General features: G+C 40.4%; 1 protein-coding gene across 1 annotated transcript in view; it reads left to right on the forward strand.

Moving 5' to 3' along the window:
* The window catches only part of LOC115574635 (potassium channel subfamily K member 2-like), a 35,589-nt gene that overhangs the window by 5,774 nt on the left and 11,559 nt on the right, over positions 1–18,256 (forward strand). Inside the window, exons 3-4 of the mRNA XM_030406291.1 lie at positions 10,900–11,017; positions 17,016–17,176. Of these exons, the coding sequence (XP_030262151.1) occupies positions 10,900–11,017; positions 17,016–17,176 (279 nt within the window). The remainder of the gene's footprint in view (positions 1–10,899; positions 11,018–17,015; positions 17,177–18,256) is intronic.

Consider the following 18,256-nt stretch of genomic DNA (forward strand, 5'->3'; position numbering starts at 1 on the left):
GCAAGATCACATTAGAATCCATCAGGAAATGTTGTGAAGCTATATGTAGATGAATTACATGGTTTAGATGAATCAGCACCCTATGATGAACTACTACAACCATGGTTTTACTGCAGCTGCCAGCGAGACAAATGACTGTCTGTGTTTAGTTCCTTGAGTTGATTGTATGAAGCCAGCCTTTGGTAGATGCTGTTAAGCAAATGGTTTGTCCAATCACCAGACAAGTATTGTCTGAGAGTGCCTAACCTTTACCAAAGAGAAGGTCTTCTCAGAGGTAAAAAGCCTTCGAAAATGTTGCTACACGAGATGCTGGGTTGATGTCACACTACGCTAAATCATGGTGGATGAAAGTAAACACTGGGTTGATATTAAGACACTTTGACCACAGTCACGTATTTGAATAGTCATTGTATCGAGTCCTTTGCGTTTCCTTGTTACTCACTCTGAGCAATAAAATGTGGAACAAATTCTTTTTCTTGGTGTGCTTGTTGCTCCCATCCTTCTTTATGAAGCACATGAACCCCAAGGAAGTGAGGGAACGACTTCCCAAATCTGGAAATGGAACCATCCGGGGAGCGTGTGAATGCAGCAGATGTCCCTCAAATACACTCTTAAGGACTAAAAACACACAATGGTTGCCGTTGTTAGCCGGCACAGCAAAGCGTTGGATTTCCATTCAGTGAGATTTTGTTCTCTTTCCAGTTGAGCCACTTTAATTACACTGACATTGAAGATGTTGCATTATTCCCTATGGCAGAGCATCAGCCCCCAGTGTAGATTCGAGATGAAAAAAGACCTCACTGGAACGAGAAAGAGTTCTTGGTTTAATACCTTCTGGCAATCATGAGGAAACTTTCTAGATATAACACGATACTGTGTGGCTTACTTTTTCTCACTGTTGCATCTCTGGGCCGCAGCATGAATGACAATCTTGGGAGGAATTCAAATGTAGTTCATGCATATTTAACATTATCCGTAATCAAATGTAAATATTCAAGGATATTTCCTGAGGTGTGGATAACGTAGCATGTATTATTTCTAAATTATCTATCAACTTTCCCATCTTCGGAGTTTGATGTGAGAGATATAATAGCTTGAGGGAGCAAGTGCAATATTTAGTTGTTGGTCAGGCTGCTGATTAAATATGTATAATTTGATTTTCAGTCTTTTTTCTAAAGCTGTTGTGGAACTGAAATATCTTTCACCATTTTACCTCAGGAATTGTTGTCCTCTGTGTTGGCATTTACTTACATTTACAGCATAGACCCTCACCATATTAAACTGACCTGGGCCAACAAAGATTTATCAGGCTTGAATAACGCTCAGTGCCTATCTACATTATGTAAATGAAACCGTTTTCGATTAAAATGGGCCGGTAACAGATGGAGAATCAATTGGCTCTGAGATGCTGAGCTAATGCTCAAAGATGGTGTTGATGCTTCTGTCATGACATCATTATCCATCAGATTGACTGATCTCCTGTCAGGAGTCGACTTAATGAATGTGGATCCCTCAACAATCGAAGGCAAGGGGGGCCTTATTTATGATACCATAATTATACACATATAGTGATAACAACAACGAGGCTGCTCTCCCCTTGGAAGCCCATTAGCTGGCATAACGCAGTCACCATAGTTGCCACTGTTGCTTTCACCAGTGGTGAAAGAAGAGAACATTGAGGTTGGAGGCATGATGAAAACAGCAAACAGTAGCAGCAGTTCATTCTCAAATTGAGACAGTATCTTTGTTTACAGCACCACTTTGTGAACAGTAGCACCATAATGGATGGACTGTCATAAAAAAATCTTTGAATCTGTCCATTTAAATGGTCTGTAATGCAGCAGCCTCATGACTGTGATGATCAGCTGAGGTCAAATTCTTAACTTTAAATGGTGGATGGTACAACGGTTGCTGCTGCAAATCAGTTGTACCAAATATTTAGCATTAATTAGCTAATATTAGCTAAACTAAGTTGGTCAAAATTCTATATAGCGTACCTGCTAAACACTAATATGTTAGCTTTGCAATCCTATGCATGTCAACATCAGTATTTAGTTCTAAGTTAACACATCCTCATAACTAAAGTCTTCCTCTAAACAATGTGACCATTGCAGTGTATACGCATCACTTGTACTGGACATTGTTCTTACACTCGCAGTTTGGTTTGGTTTAGATGAGGACACTACTTGGTTAGGTTAAGGAAAACATTGTGGTTTGGCTACAAATAACGATGTCACTTGTTTAACTTCAGTTAAGTCAAGTACCTCTGCTACATAGTATGTAAATTCAGTTATGTAATGTATGTACTTGATGTAACTTTACTACATTAGTAAATAAAAATAATAAAAAAACTTACTACAAACATTTGTTTTAACACTACACAAACACTGGTATCCAGTGCTTGTTAGACCCAACCATCTGTCCTTAATCTTCTCCCTTTGTGGACTTGTCACTCTTTATGTTACTTTGCCTGACTTCATCCTTTGCTATCATAACAATTACAATGGCCACTAGAGGTCAACACTTTACAGGAAATGTAAATATGGATTGTAATAAACTGCTTTCACAGTCAATCTGGAGACAGTGGTAATATTTCTAATGTGGTCGGCACCAAAATGATCTATGAATAAACTCACTATGATAGTAAATTTAACAAACCAAGCACATGTCTCTGAACAAGCCACTGTAAAATGAATGAACAAAATGCCCTGTAATCGCCTGTGATGTGAAGAACGTTGCCAACAACAGTGCCATCTGTGCTGTATGACCTCAAATGTCCCACCTCACTCTCAGTCTCTCTTTGCCCAAAAGTTGGTGCAAACTGTCCTCTCTGTCTTTTCGGCCAGTTAACTGTTTGTTTTCCTTTTGTCGGTGGTGTTTTCACTGAATCAGTGTGTGCTCATTATAGTTTACAAAAAACCAAACTTGTCAGTCTTGGACCAGGCTGCAAATTGAACTGAATTAATTACTGACTCAAGATTGTAAGATCATTAAAACTGGGCCATTTGCCTCTGGAAGGCATTCAAGAGCACTTAATGCTATCAGGTTAATTGTGAGCCAGTAAGCCCAGTTCTAAATATACCAACAAAAATCTTCAAACATATCTTCTAAGTCAGCAGTGTGACCTAACAGCTTTGGCCCACCATCCATCAGAAAGCAGCCCTACGAGCTCAGCATCCTTTCAAGCCTCTCTTTCTCCTCTGATGATTTATTGATAAACAGCTTCAATACAGGTGTCCCCCCCACACTCACTTTTACTTAATTATGTACACACACACGCACACATCCACCTCTGTAAGCTCCCGCTGATCAAAAGCCAGTCAGCAGAGGATTGAGGAGAGACGCGCTCTCAAAGGGAGTAATTAAAAAAGTGAGAGATGTCAAAAAAGAAAAAAAAATCTCTGATGATTCAATCTCTCCTGGCTGTTTGCCTCAGTGTGGAGACAATGCCAGTGTGGTCTCCCGACTATCCTGTCTCATCATTTCCCATGGCCATTGTTAGTATGCATACAGCCGAGTGCCAGTGAAATTATTATGGCTGCCTTGGCGGGGAAACAAAGAGGCTGACAGAGCCAAGCCTGTCTGATTTGTGTCATTGTTAAATGATGATGAGGCACAATTAATGTAGGGTTTCAGATTTTCTATCTTTGAAGCCTCTGCTTTGTTGTATTTGGAAATGGTTAACCATAGGGGAGATGTAAACACTCAACTTTTGCCATGTTGACCTCTGGACAACATATTATTTTGAATACATTTGTTTTGTCATTTGGTCGACTTTTTTAAACTCAGAAGGTAGTGGCTTCTGTCAAATATCAAACGTTTTGCTTTTTGCTTAGATTTTTTGCTTTTTCCTACTAAAGAGCAGCAAAAAAAAAAAAGCAGTACAACAAATCAGCTTATGAAGCTGATGTTGTAAACTTGTTAGCAAACAGCTGCCTATTTGCACATCCAGTAAATGTTAAGCAACATTAGCCTTCAAGAGTCATGTCTATAATACACTCCCTTTTAGCTCTTTTTTTGGTCTTCATCAACTCCTAATAATCTAAAGGGTGCGCTATGTTCACTAGCTAGTTGATAACTTTGTTTGCCTTCTGGTGCTTGGTATGTATAATGTGATAATCAGAAGATATTTAGCTGTGGCTGCAAACCTACTTGATGGCCTTAAACAGTAAAATTGCAGGCTGTACAACCAAAACAATGTGCTGAAAGAGGCTAAAAATGTTACACAGAGCTGAAGGGAACAGAAGAGTTGGATGATTAGAATCTCTGAGTTCCCTCATTACAAGCAACACCTTTCACACTGAGCTAGAATTGGGCTCCTCCAGACTGCACGTATGGAGACATGGTAGCATAACACTTGGAACTGGTGTCATGTTTAGCAAACCACGATGTAGAGAAAACATAGAAAGAAAAAAACAGGACATGGTAATCAGTTTCACCCCAGTAATACTGTAAATAAATCACTACATGCATAAAATAATATGGATTCCTCAAATCTGTCCATTCACAGTATTAAGTTCCTAGAAAAGGAGTTTGTTTCTCTGCTCCGCTCAGTACTATGGTGGAATATACTCTGAAAGAAAGAATCTCGGGATGATGTTGGATCATTCAATCACTATGGTTGACACAGGTCCGCCCTGGGGCAGCTGTGACTCAGGAGGTTGAGCAGACCTTCAGCAATCTGAGGTCTGGTGGTTCGATCGCTGTCCACTTCAGTCTACATGTCAAAGTGTCCTTGAATAATATACTGAACCCCAGATGCTCCCAGTGGCTCTGCCATTGGCGCCTGAGTGCTTATGAATGAATGAGCCTGTTCTGCCAGTGTATGAATACATCTATATGTATGAATATAGATAGGTGACTTGAGTTGTAAGGCACTTTGAGCGCTCACCCGGGCTAGAAAAGCACTATACAAATACCTCCCATTTACCATTTACCTATGCCTTGTTTAGATTTAGGAGATGTGAGAGTCGGCTCTTACTTTGAAGTCCATCTCCACGGTATAATAAATCCTGCTTTAAGCTTCAGGCTGCTGGTGCTCTGAGCTCTTGTAAATATACAAATATTTTCCCACTTCAATGAATTGCTATTCATCCATGCAGGTAGTTTTGATTTTCACTTTACACCAAAGAAATAGTCCCCATGATTAACTATTGACAGTGAGGTCTTTTGATTTTTTCAGCACCTTAAACAAAAATTAGAGTGTAGATGATATCTCAAAACCTAGGTGAATAAAACAATGGTAGATGCCAAACTCGAGTTTCGATACTGAAATAAGGGAATAAAATATATCGATATATTGGATAATACACACACATTTCTTTTGCAATGATCTCTAAAGTGTGGTTTGCAAAAACTGACAAAGACATGTGACAGAGGCCGTGTACTTTAGATTTTACCGAAACATTTATTGTCTACAGTGACACCACTTGATTGAACATATACTCTGATACTGATACATTTGTGATCAGCTAATATCTGCAACGGCCAACCTATAAACTGGTCAGGCTCTCGTAGAGGTAGTGTCACACCAAAACGTTTATATTGGACAATTCTGGATTATGTTTAATGACAACTTCTTTTTCGCATCATATACCAACATTTTCGTCAATTCTCACTTTCTTCAATATCTGCGTATGCCAACTACGTCAGGGAAAGATCATGCTTACGGTTTATAAAATGATGAAGTTTCGTTTCAGGTCTGTGACTGGATGCAAACTCCACACCCTTTTTTTCCACACCATTGTGTAACCAGTGCAGTATTTCCTGCATTAGCACTTTATGGCTGGTTGGCAAGTGTTGAGGTGCAGAATCATCAAATATGCATGTAATTCCCAGGATACCTTGGCTGTGGAGTTGGGAAAATAGGCTTTTTTAGTCATTTGAGTCAACCCAACCCTTTCAGCTGCTGTTTGTGCCTTTGTGTTTGTCAGCCTGTACAGATCGATGTGAGCAACAGGACAACAACGTTATCTGACATCAGCACATATGTTTCCACCTGCTGACCAATCATGTCATGTTAACTCATGCGTCTTTACATGAGTGCTCAGTTTCCGATCCATTATTCATCAACTTCAGCTTTTACACACTTGACCTTTATCGCCTTATCACACTCTAAAGTCGTAGGTTAATGAAAGCTCCCTGTGTCACAAAGGATGGATCAAATTGTTGCAGTTACCCCAAACTGTGTGAGTGCATGTATAGATTGTGACAGTGTGAGTTCAAGAGAGCTGAGTTACATTATTGTAACATTACTATTCTGTTCCTGAAGTGTCATCGGTATGATTCAAATAATGGAGATCATTAAAAAGACCATCTGCCTCACTAGTACAATTCTTTAATTCATTAAACTGCACTGCAGAAACATCGGATTATTTTAACTGCTCCAGATAGGAAACCCACATATACATAAGGGAATTAAAGCTTTAGTCCGGCAAAGTATTCTTCTGCTATTTATTAGTGTTGGCTCCTGTCTCAGTGCCAGCTGTTCCCTCGAGCTCTCAAAGCTTTTCACTTTCATTTGTCTTCGTAATGATTCTCTATCTTCAGAAAACCACTTGGGCCAAGAAACACTTTTTCTTTCTCCCCGCAGTGAACAGCAAGAGTCAATTTCAGATTTCACTTTCCAGCTTTCAGGGGAACTGACCACAGACCCTATAGTTGCTGCAGCTGGATATCTGTCAAGATATCCATTCTTGCCAGTCTTGCAGACTTTCCCATTACATTGAGCTTCTTTTGAGACCCTCTGAGCTATTTTATTTTAAAGAGTGCCCTGTGCCAAAGTGCCTTGTTCAGACCATCAGAGAAAAGGTGAGAATTATATCCAAATATATTATCACAAATTATCCCCATGAATGCTGCTCAGGTTGATTGTAGTCCACAGCTATTCTGCTATAAGCACTATAGTGTCTCTTCTTCTCCTTTTGCACCGTGCATAGGCAGGAAGTCAACAGGCGTGATGTGTTTCATGGTTTGGATTTATTTCCTGTTACATTTTGTAGTTCATATCCTCATGTGTCATGTTTCATGTTCTACTTCGTCTCTTTGTCTTTTCTCTCCTCACCTGTGTTCCATCAGTCAATCACTCCCTGTGTATTTAAGCCTGTGATTTCTCCTCGCTCCTCATTGGTTCGTCTGCTTGACTCACCTGTCCGCCAGCCCTGTGCTCTACCTGTTTCATTTTTTACTTGTTGATTTCTGTTGTGACTGCTTTTTTATTTTTGGACTGCCTTTTGCGTTCCTTTTGTATTTTTGTTTGTATTGGAACATCAGCTTCATTAAAGCTCGCTTTTATTTTCAGTTGCTTTCGGGTCCTCACCATTTTATTACTGACAACGTGCAGGGGCAGGCAGGAGGACGCCACTTGCTGTTTAGTTATAGTGCGTTTATTTGGTTTATTGACGCGCTCGTCAACAAAACCGTGTAAGGTGAGCTGAACCATACATGTGAGCTGAAGCTTTCTCTGGATTGAAACTTTTTTTTAAAGCATGAGAAAGTGGTGCGCTACATTATAAGTGCCATAGCTCTTAAGCCATTCAAATGTTATGAGGATTTATCTGTTTAATCTAATACAGCTAAGTTGTACGGTGCTTTCATATCTGTCAGAGTATAATAAAGAATATGACACCAATGAATCAAGACAAGATTTATTGGGTTGTCACAAAACACTTTCACTTTTAACACCTACATTAGCCTTACAAAGAACGAGAACGAGAGAGCTGCACGAGCCTCACTGTGTTTTAAACTTCAACTTCTGGGACTTAATTTATATGTTAACCTATTACATCATCTAATATCTATAAAAAAAATAATTTCATGCACCTAGTCATCTGCTTTGTAAAATTTCTTACAATTGTTACTCCTGCTTCCCTCATGTCTCATTCTAGCATATACAATTAAAAGTATTGGAAGTAATAGGAGCCACATCCTGAAGCCCTGTATGGGAAATCATTTAATGCCAATGCTATACTGACCTTTCTACAAGGCAATCTTTTTGAATGCCAAGTTGAGTGACATAAACATGTGCATGTCTACTAGAAAGCTTTTTTAGATATCCAAGCCTTACAATTTCACAAAGCAATCCAAGAAAATTGATTCCTCCAAGCAGGCTGAGGCAATCATGGCCATGGCTATTGCTGAACACTGCGCAATCATGACGAGTGACCACATCAGCGAGGCATGCAAATCTGCTTTTTGCAAATACTGCTGCGGCCTTTCAGTTGCAGGGTGAGAATGTCAGGTCAGTGGCCAATGACATGAGGGGTTTTGGCTTTCCTTGAGAAATGTTCCACTGGGAAAAGAAGTTGATAATGCATCTCGGATGAGAGGGGTGTACTATGTGGAAGACCAATTTCTGATCGAGGAGAGTGGCCTCAAAAATCTGGTCCTCATCTGCAGTGTTTTTCAAAGTGAGTTGTGCCTTCGGGTAGAGTATATGCTAAGAGGAACTTACAACCGGTCCCTGTATCTCCAAAGTGCAAAGAGGCATCCGAGGCGATTTATGAGACAATTACCTGCGGTCAGAAGCCTTTGCAGATCACAAAGGCTGCTGGGGCCAAATGTTAGCGGTCAAAAGAGCTCTGCTCTGTCTCGAATCCTGGGTCAATTTGAAGGGCTGAAATTACACTTCAGTCTCACACATTTAAGGCCAAGGTAACAGAGCTGAGCCTCGATGCTAAAAATGAGAGCAGCGTGCGAATGAGATGTGTAGGCAACCATATCGCTGGCAAATGAGCTGAAGGCAAGCCTCCCTGATAACACGGAGACATTTCAGCATACGTATCTCTTTAATCTGGGGGAGACACTGAGGCAGGGCTTGGCAGACATTTTCATAATTACCAGCCTTTTGCGATACTACCCTTTCAACATTGTGAAGGAACAGCACAATGGTATACTGGGATGATATCTGGAGGTGCAGAGATGCAGCTGCTGAGGAATTGGCTTCTCCTGCAGTCTCCATCCTCTCCATCACACACTCAACCGCATGAGTAGAGAGGCTATTCAGTAAGTTTGGTGAAAACCAAACTCAGGAGCCACATGTCACTGCAGACCTTCAGCTCTAGTGTGAATATTGGCTATGAGCTGAAGCTGGCTGGGGATCCATTTACTTCTGTGCCAAAACTCACATTCAGGAACTTGGCAGAAATGATGACAAAGTCCATACGTAATATGAGCAGATTTTTATTCTTGTAAATAGATAGTTCATGGATCTTCAGATTTGAAGAAATGCACACCACCTTATCAAGCGGAGAAATCCAAAGCTTGATCTTTGCATTTACTCTAATATTGGACGATTTCTTTGCAGAGCTTGATGTTACTCCTCACGTCTATGTTTAGTTGACTGTGGGTGTGAGAAGTTGTGCAGCGGTGTTTTCCCTCCAGCTGGTAGCTTCATTCGCCTCACGTCTCCGGTCATCAGAGTACATCCCTGAATAGGAAAACATCTTGCTGGCCTGTTTCCTGTGCAACCGGCTGTTAAGAGGGCTTCTCACCCTCAGCTGAGACTCGTGTCACACTGAAAGTCACCGGGGAAAGACCAATCAGCACAATATTCGGCCAGCTGGTTTCACATCACAGCAACAATCCCCCTGTCGGTAACGCTCAAAATTACCTTTACTATTTAAAAAAAACATGATTCAAAATGTTTTAAAAGAGGAAAAACAAACTGATGAGCGCTCTGCTGGTATCAGATTTTACTGTTAACATGAAGATGCCGCAGTTTTCATGTTGTCACAGGTTTACAGGAGGAGAAAACACTCATTAGGCATGCCAAAATGCCGAAAATACACACTTTTCCTGGCACTTGTAGTGCTATTCATCCATTTCGATTGTTTTGGTGTGAGTTGCTGGGTTTTGGAAATATCGGCTGTGAAGATGTCTGCCTTCTCTCCGATATGATGAAACTAGATGGCACAAAAAAACACATTTTAAAAAATCCACCGCAATGTGTCTCTTTATTTGATCATAACCCAGAATTTGTTGTGAGCAGTTTCGTGTAGGACCTATTTTCTCTCAATAATCACTGCGCAGAAAGAAACATGCATCTGCTCGGGGCCAGCTATCTAAGCTAGTTAAGGTTGCGGCTCAGCCGAAGAGGGCGCCATTAGTGTTTACATACTGTGCCATTACAAGCTTTTGGGGTGAACGTTCCCTTTAAACTCTGATGTCTTGTTTTTCGAGTTCTACGTGTAATACGGCAATACAATTGGGCAGCTGCATTTGGTGTTTCCTTTTACCTTTTAACCTGGTAAAGGATACACTGTTTTTGCTGCAGTATGGGCTATAAAGCCACCTTGGATTTCTTTGTGCACAGCAGTTTCCACGTATCCTTGATCCCCCTGCATGCATTTTTGCCAGCATGGTGAGGCACTCAACACGACTGCCCTCATCCATTTTAAAATGTGTTAAAATGTTCGATCCGGGCTGGGCTCCCTGAAGGCTGGATGTACAGTTTCTGAACACATTTCATGCTTCACAGAGCATTGTGTAAACTGATGCATATTGTATCACATCCTATACTGTAGATGGCAACAGTGTGTGTGTGTGTGTGTGTGTGTGTGTGTTCAAGTTGCGGGTGCTTAATGATGTGTAAATAATGAATGCTTTGTATATAAATCTTTCAGGACCACCTCATTTTAAGCCATAGGAATGTAACTGTGACTCCTTTAAAATGTAAACCCTTCTCGTACATTTTTATTGAGGTGACAGATGCACCTCGCAACTCTTAATTGGTTTTTGGTTGGATGATTATCTTGGCTGTCATCTGTGTCCCCGCAGAAAATTGATTAACACCAATTTTCATATGTTCCTCTGCCCACCTCATACCACACTCCCACCGGGAGACTCTGAATCATGCGTAACTTTTCTTTTTTCCTGTTTTCTTTTCTCTTCCCGCTCCAGCAAGTGGTTTCAGCAGTCCGAAAAGGTGTGAACCCTTCAGGAAACTCAACCAATCAGCAGAGCCTCTGGGACATCAGTTCCTCTTTCTTCTTTGCTGGGACTGTTATCACCACTATTGGTAGGTCGTTTTTCACACTTCAAATGCTCCCTCCGCATTGTCCTTGGAGAAGCTTCTGGCAACACTTCACACTCACTGCATGTTAAGACATAAACTAGTACTTTTCAGGATTTAAACTCATCTATGATTGAATGTCAGAAAGTGCGCAGTCCATTTATTTTTAGTATTAACACTCTAAAACTACTGAAGCACAGTGCAATTTTTATGATCATTTTGGCATGAAATTGTACATGCCGACCAAAAAAACAAGTTTGCATTCGCCTTTTCAGTTGCTTTTCAGTTTCACAAAACAAAGCAGAACAAAATCTGCGGTCAGAACAACAGAAATTATCTCTGTAAGCAAGGAAAGGTTCCTTAACCTAAATGCGTATGACCCTGTGACAAAAACATTGATGAATAGAGCATGGTAGGTTTCATAGTTGTTTGTTTGAATGTTAGGACAGGCTGCTGCCACACTCTTGGACCATAAAAGCTGTGTTTTTTTCAGTCTACGCTGAAATTATTCTCATTAAATTAATCCTCAAGGTTAGGTACTTTCTGCAGCACACTTAGTAAAATAACAGATAAGAAATAACTGAATTAATCCCAAAGAAAATTATTGTGCCAATTCTACCTTTTATTCACATTAACAGACATTAACTGCAATTTAGCCTACAAAATAATAATAATGGCAAGTTGCAATAAACAGTTTAATTAAATTAATGAGCGCCTGGTTGAGATAATGGGGCGTATCTCAATGTGTCTTGATACATCTACTGACTTAGTTCATATGAGTCAATGTTAAAGCAACTTTTTTGCCTTTTGGTTTGGATGGTGGCCTAAAGAGCTTAATGGGATCTGGTGTTACATCAAAAGAATATAGATTTTTTTTATTATTGCTAGAGATGTCAAAAGTTGGTTTGTTGGTTGGTTGGTTTGGTTGGTTGTCAGCAGGATTGGTTGGGTGGTTGGTTTGGTTGGTTGGTTGTTAGCAGGATTCGTTGGTTGGCTGGTTTTTCAGCAGGATTGGTTGGTTGGTTTGGTTGGTTGGTTGGTTGGTTGTTAGCAGGATTAGTTGGTTGGCTGTTTTTTCAGCAGGATTGGTCGGTTGGTTGGTTGGTTGGTTGGTTGTTTTGGTTGGTTGTCAGCAGGATTGGTCGGTTGGTTTGGTTGGTTGGTTGTCAGTAGAATTGGTTGGTTTGGTTGGTTGTCAGCGGGACTGGTTGGTCGGTTTGGTTGGTTGTCAGCAGGATTGGTTGGTCAGTTTGGTTGGTTGTCAGCAGGATTGGTTGGTTGGTTGGTTGTTAGCAGGATTGGTTGGTTGTTTGGTTGGTTGATACTAATACATGCATGGTTGATACAGTTTTAGATACCAGGATAATTTATTTGATATTTGATTCAGCTTGATTGAATTAAAGGGGACCGTTGGCATGCATTCTACTGAGTGCCATCCTAGTTTGTGGTGGGATTGTTCATTTGCATATGTAGTTCAAACGTGGTATTTTACTTACTGTATGGTCTTGAATCCCTTATCGTAATGTCTTGATTTATATTGCATGAACATGTTGCTATGTTTAGACAGTGGAAACGTGCATTACAAGAAGCATATGACTTTAAGGGCTTGTGCTGATTTGTTCTGGGCAGCTGTGTGTAATCGTGGAGCTTCCATCGTGTCGCACTTTCATACAGCCTGAGACTCTGGCACACTTCCCTTTTCCATCATGTTTTTTACATGACGCTCAATAGCTCTTCTCTGTGTCACCTCCAGCTGTAAGAACATACTAATCAGGAAAATGGAACAGCTCACACACACACACATACACACACACACACACACACACACACACACAGCCAGTCCAACAGCTCATCAAGCTCTTCCAAGTGGACCTTGACAGATCGCTGCTTCTGTTCAGTGGGCTGTTGGGCTCCATTTCACCTCTCTCGCATCCTGTTAGAGCTCTTCTCCAAATTCAAACCGCAATATAATACCTTGAGCTGAAATAAACTCATTTTGCTCCCTAGTTGGTATTTTTTTTTAAGGTTGGTTGTTGTGTGTAGAAAAATACAGCCGTGATGACTATTTCCTGCTACACACCCAGATTTTGCTGCACTGCACCAGGCTGGTACGTCTTTCACGGCAAAAATCCATTGGCCACAGTAACAGCACGCATGCACAGCTAGTCTTATCAGTCTCGTCGAGGCAGACCTTAACATTTCAGCTGTTTGATGGGTTGTTGGGCTACCACTTCGCCCCTCCATCTCAGAAAATATTACATCATTGTAATAACTTGATTTTTTTCCTCTGGTTGGAGAATGTTTGTGCTTTTGTAAGAGATTATAGGTAATCACATGTAGGTAGGGAGTAAAATCTCCACTGTGGGGTTTTTTTTCCCCGTCGCTTGGCTTAGAACAAGTATGTTGATTTTCTGCTTTGTTCGTTGCTGCAGAGATTGCTCTTTACAAAAGGCAGGTTTACTGATGTCTGACTTGATCGATAGAAAGACAGAAGGGCTCTGCGATTTTAATTTACTTCTATACACATATTTGTTTTGTTTGAGAGGAAAGGTTGCAAAGTGAACATGCACAGACGAGAAATAGGTACACAGAGTCACAAAGCTTTGACTTTGCTGCAGAAATATGACTCCCAGGTTGTTTTTTTTTGTGTTACCTTTGACACTTGTTAGTGTAAACAGCGCATAATTGCAGTGCTGTCTGGAGGCGATCATTATGATGACCCTGATTGGAACAAAATGTTCTGTTGGCCGTTGCTGCAATACGAAAGGATATTTCAGAGAGGCTTCTCTAAAAATCATTGTTTTATTTTGTCAGTGAACAACCAGATATGAGATACAATAAACTCCAGAGAGGAAAACAATTCCGCCGGCGAGCTGCCTCTTTCCTCTCGCTTTATTTCATTCAGCTAGAAGTGGTTCACATCCAAAGATTGATTTGTTTATGCAGAGATCTTTAATTGGCTGTGCAGCATTGGGGCAAAGCATCTCCACTCTGCTTACTTTCATCTGTATACTTCATCCTGGAAATGAATTGAATAAGTCTCATGACTATACCTCCTGTCCTGCATCTCCTGGGAGTAACAAAGGGGCAATTGCGATTGATCTCGCTGTATATCTTCCCTGTAGGATTCCTTTGCTGAATCTCTCCCCTTTTTATGTTCCAGCTGGATCAAAATAGATCTAGAAGAAAAAGTCATTATTATTCTTTTTCATAAACTTGTCTTCCTGGACTCTATTGTAATGCTGTTTCCAGTGGAGCGCAGGTGTCCTGATTCCTGGTTAGCATGCTAACTTCTGTAGCTTTAACACAATACATAGACATCTGAGACGTTTATGTCAATGCTGTTATTTCCTCACACTCTCTTGATGATGTTTTAAATGAAATTTCTTATGTGTTGCATCTACAAATGGAAAATGCTAGATTGGGAATGAGGCCTAATTCTGAATATCCAAACAGAATGACCTGTATCAAAGTCAGATACAAAGAGCTGTAATCACAGTCATTGTAAACCAAATCAGCTTACGTTAATACCACCTAAAACCCACCATGGCAGGATTTCAATAACTTTTTTTCTCAATGAAATGATCCACCATCCAACAATGACTGTTTCTCTCGCAGAAACTGATAAAGTAACTCAGCCGACTTCTTTTTTTCTTCCTCCCAGCATCACTTAATGAGTTTAGAAGGAAGTCATTAAGCTTTTATTGGCCAAGAGACAACGCAGACTGTGACACGTTACTGCCTGTGATCACTGCATAACCTTGTCAGTGGTGTCGTGAACGCAGCGATTTGTGGCCCATGCTGATAAACGGGTTCGTCCGGTTCAAAGCTTCAGCTCATTACTAAACTTAAAGGTTCATGTATTATTCATAGAGGCAGTGTTGAAGTCATGTATGATACTAATTGGACTTTTTAGTCAAATAAATATCAGATAAATGCCATTTTCTCAATTCTCAATTTTTTAAAAATGTTCAAGTGCTCAAATTGTCTTTTTAAAAGTGCTCAAATAAGCTTGTTTAGACTAATCTTGCCTTTTTCCCCCCCTATTTAAATACAAAGTCGGTCGATTATCTCTTTTAATCCAGTGCATGACACCAACTGAATCTCGCTTTTGACATATATTATTGTAGCATTCAAGAGATGACAATATAAACAATCATTATTCTGTTTGATTCGGTCTAAAAAGCACAGAAGTGAGTGCAGCTTCAAATTAGAGAGCTGCTGTTTTTCGCTCGTTCCGCAGCAGAGGCATCCAGTGGCGTTAAAAACGAATCCAGGCATCCTGTCTCCCACTGAACTAATCATGAAATTAGCGAGACCTGATTGACAACATTTCTCTCACTTACGAGTCCCTCGACTCCAAAGTGACTCTGGGAAGTCGTTAGAAGGCGCCCTGCAGCTCCCATCCTGAGATGCACGACTCCATTAATAAAGGAAAGTGGATGCAGTTCATTATGCAGGCTTCGTATGAGACGTTAAATAATGAAAAGTCGCATGCCGTTGGACGCGCAGAGTCGGGTTTACTTAAGGCACAGGTTTTGAGGCGCTTGTGTTTACGAGTGCACGCACTTCTATCAGCCTCATCAGCTCCTCTTGCTGTACATGATGACAGGTTTTGAGAGAAGATGAAAGGCAGCGAAACACTGATGGACTTTGATGCACGCTCTGCAACTGCATGTCTTTTCATTCTTGGTGTTCATTTTTTTATATATATATATATATATATATATATATATATATATATATATATTTATTTATTTATTTTTTTTTTTTTCCCCTCCGCTTTTTCATTCACATCAGCGTTGCTTGAGGACAGTGGGTGTGAATCATGAACTCTAGTCTGAGTCAAGGCTTTGACACGACTTCCATCTCTAACTCGTAAAAGAATTCTCAGAGCTTTTCTTGCTGCAGTTTCCTCAAAGTCAAAGCTTTGTGAACAATTTTTCTCATCTGCCCAATTTAGTTTGAACTGCTTCTGGCAACGTTGATGAAAATATACAATGACAAGTCCTGGTGAAGTCAAGAACTATCCCTCAGTCATAACTTCTGCTCTTGTGGTGGACAAAGACCACACTTTCTAGGTCTGTTTCCGCAGAGCTTAATTGCAAGACACGAGCATCACATCCCAACATTCCCAGGGTCTTTCAAGCGAAAATGCTGTCTGTTTCCTCCCAGAGAAAAGTAAAAAAAAAAACAAAAGAGCAGCAGAACAGAGCATAACGAGCTCAGAAACATCAATACAATACCGCCTAGCATAAATGAATAACCAAAAGTCGTTCCCTGCAGCAAAGAAAGTCACGCATAAAACCACATGTCTGTAAATGTTCTCTGTGTTGTTTGTTTCAGCGTTACAAAATGTTCCGTATTTCCGACACGATTCCAATAGTCTGCCCTGCACATGACTCAACAGTCTTCTCTTAAAAGTTTCATGCATAAAAGTAAACAAAACTGTACCGTCAAAACATTAAAATATCAGTGAATTCCTCTTAGTCTTGTTGTAAGTAACTTAAAGTCACACATGTAGCAAAAACACTTTTGATAGAGTAAAAAAAAAATCTTTCTAGGGAAAAGTCCAGAAGGAAACTATGAAGAATGGCTTGCAGAAGTGGAACGAATACAGTTCTGAAAAGAAAAACAGCAACTTTACTGTCTGTTAAAATGTAGCTTGACTCACTTGATAAAGACGGTTGTTAAAAGTCTTCCATTCAGCGCCTTTATCAGGCAGCGTTGTCTTCTCTTCTACCTTCTTTGTTGCTGTTTTCAAAATCCCTGGAAAGGAAAGGACAATCTATCCAAACCCTATTTTTCAGGGGCTATAAAGACAAGTTAAAACAGCTAACGTTCCCTTTCTTTAGCGTGCACATGTTCATCTTATAGGAAGTTCCTCGTTATAACAGCGTGCACACTGCTACTCTAAAACCATACCACTGTGGTCTTCCAGATTATTACTCAACATTTGATCTGACTTGAGTCGACCAACTACCTGTTTCTTTTTTTCCGTCAGGTTTCGGGAACATCTCTCCTCACACAGAAGGCGGCAAGATCTTCTGTGTCATTTACGCCCTGCTGGGGATTCCCCTTTTTGGATTCTTACTGGCTGGTGTCGGGGACCAGCTGGGGACCATTTTTGGGAAGGGCATCGCCAGAGTAGAGAAGATGATTGTGGTGAGCTCCTTTTTGTGTTTTATCGTTCAATCATATGCACCTGTCTGTATGTTTACCTGCGTGCAACGAGCCATTTTATTGTCAACATCACGGTCACATTTGATGACCTAATTATCCTGGTAGGCAAAGGCAGCTGTAAAATTATATTGCTGGTGCATAAAGAATTGCAAAGTGTAAAGGTTAAATCTGCAACATAAATATCCCTAAATAGAAAAGCAACATCAGGAAATTGTGTGCGGGATGCAGTTTTGGGGTTGCCATGTCAACTGACTCCTGGAAACCTAATCTAGAAAGCACTTTGTTCCGGTAATGAACGCCCAGATCACTAAATGTTACAGCAAAGAAACAAGTTTTGGTGTTTCTGTCACTGTTTGTGCTGAGCTCACTGGACTGTTTCTGTCTCGTTTCTTGGTTTAAAACAGTGGAATACACTAGCAGCACACAGATCGATACATCACTCCGGAATAACGACGGTGGTCTGATTTACCAAGCCCCAAGTTACACATTGACTTATGTCCGTTCACAGAATGTACGGTATACACATGCACAGGAAAAACACGCGTCACAGCTCCGCCGGAGCAGTTAGAAGGCACCATTAGTCATGTTGGACACAGAGAATATAAATGGACAGTTGGGTTGATGCATGGTCATTAAGTTTTTTATTTTTTTCCTGGAAACTCAATGGCTCTACCTGAAGTAAGGAAGCAATTAAACAGCCACTCAGTTCCTAAGCAAATAAGGAAGATATCGACAACAGAGTCTGCCGACGAGTTTCTCCACCTAAAGCAGATTAGATGCGTCAGACTCTTTTTTTATTTTCTCAAAGCAAAACAAATATCTATGATTTTGGGTTTGTCTTTTTTTTTACCCATCCCTGAACCAGAATCATGTGCTTTTACAGTGTTCGATGAATGGACTGTGCAGCTATTTGATGACTGGATGGACGATAATGAGCCATAATAACTTAATCACACAGATGGGTGCAATACAAAGCGGTTTGCAAAAATAAAAGCAGACAAAGAAAAAGTCTAACTGTAGATGCTACAATGGAATTCAAGGTGTTACTGAAAAAAAACATTT

This window comes from Sparus aurata, chromosome 22 (assembly GCF_900880675.1).
Source record: "Sparus aurata chromosome 22, fSpaAur1.1, whole genome shotgun sequence".
Lineage (NCBI taxonomy): Eukaryota > Metazoa > Chordata > Actinopteri > Spariformes > Sparidae > Sparus > Sparus aurata.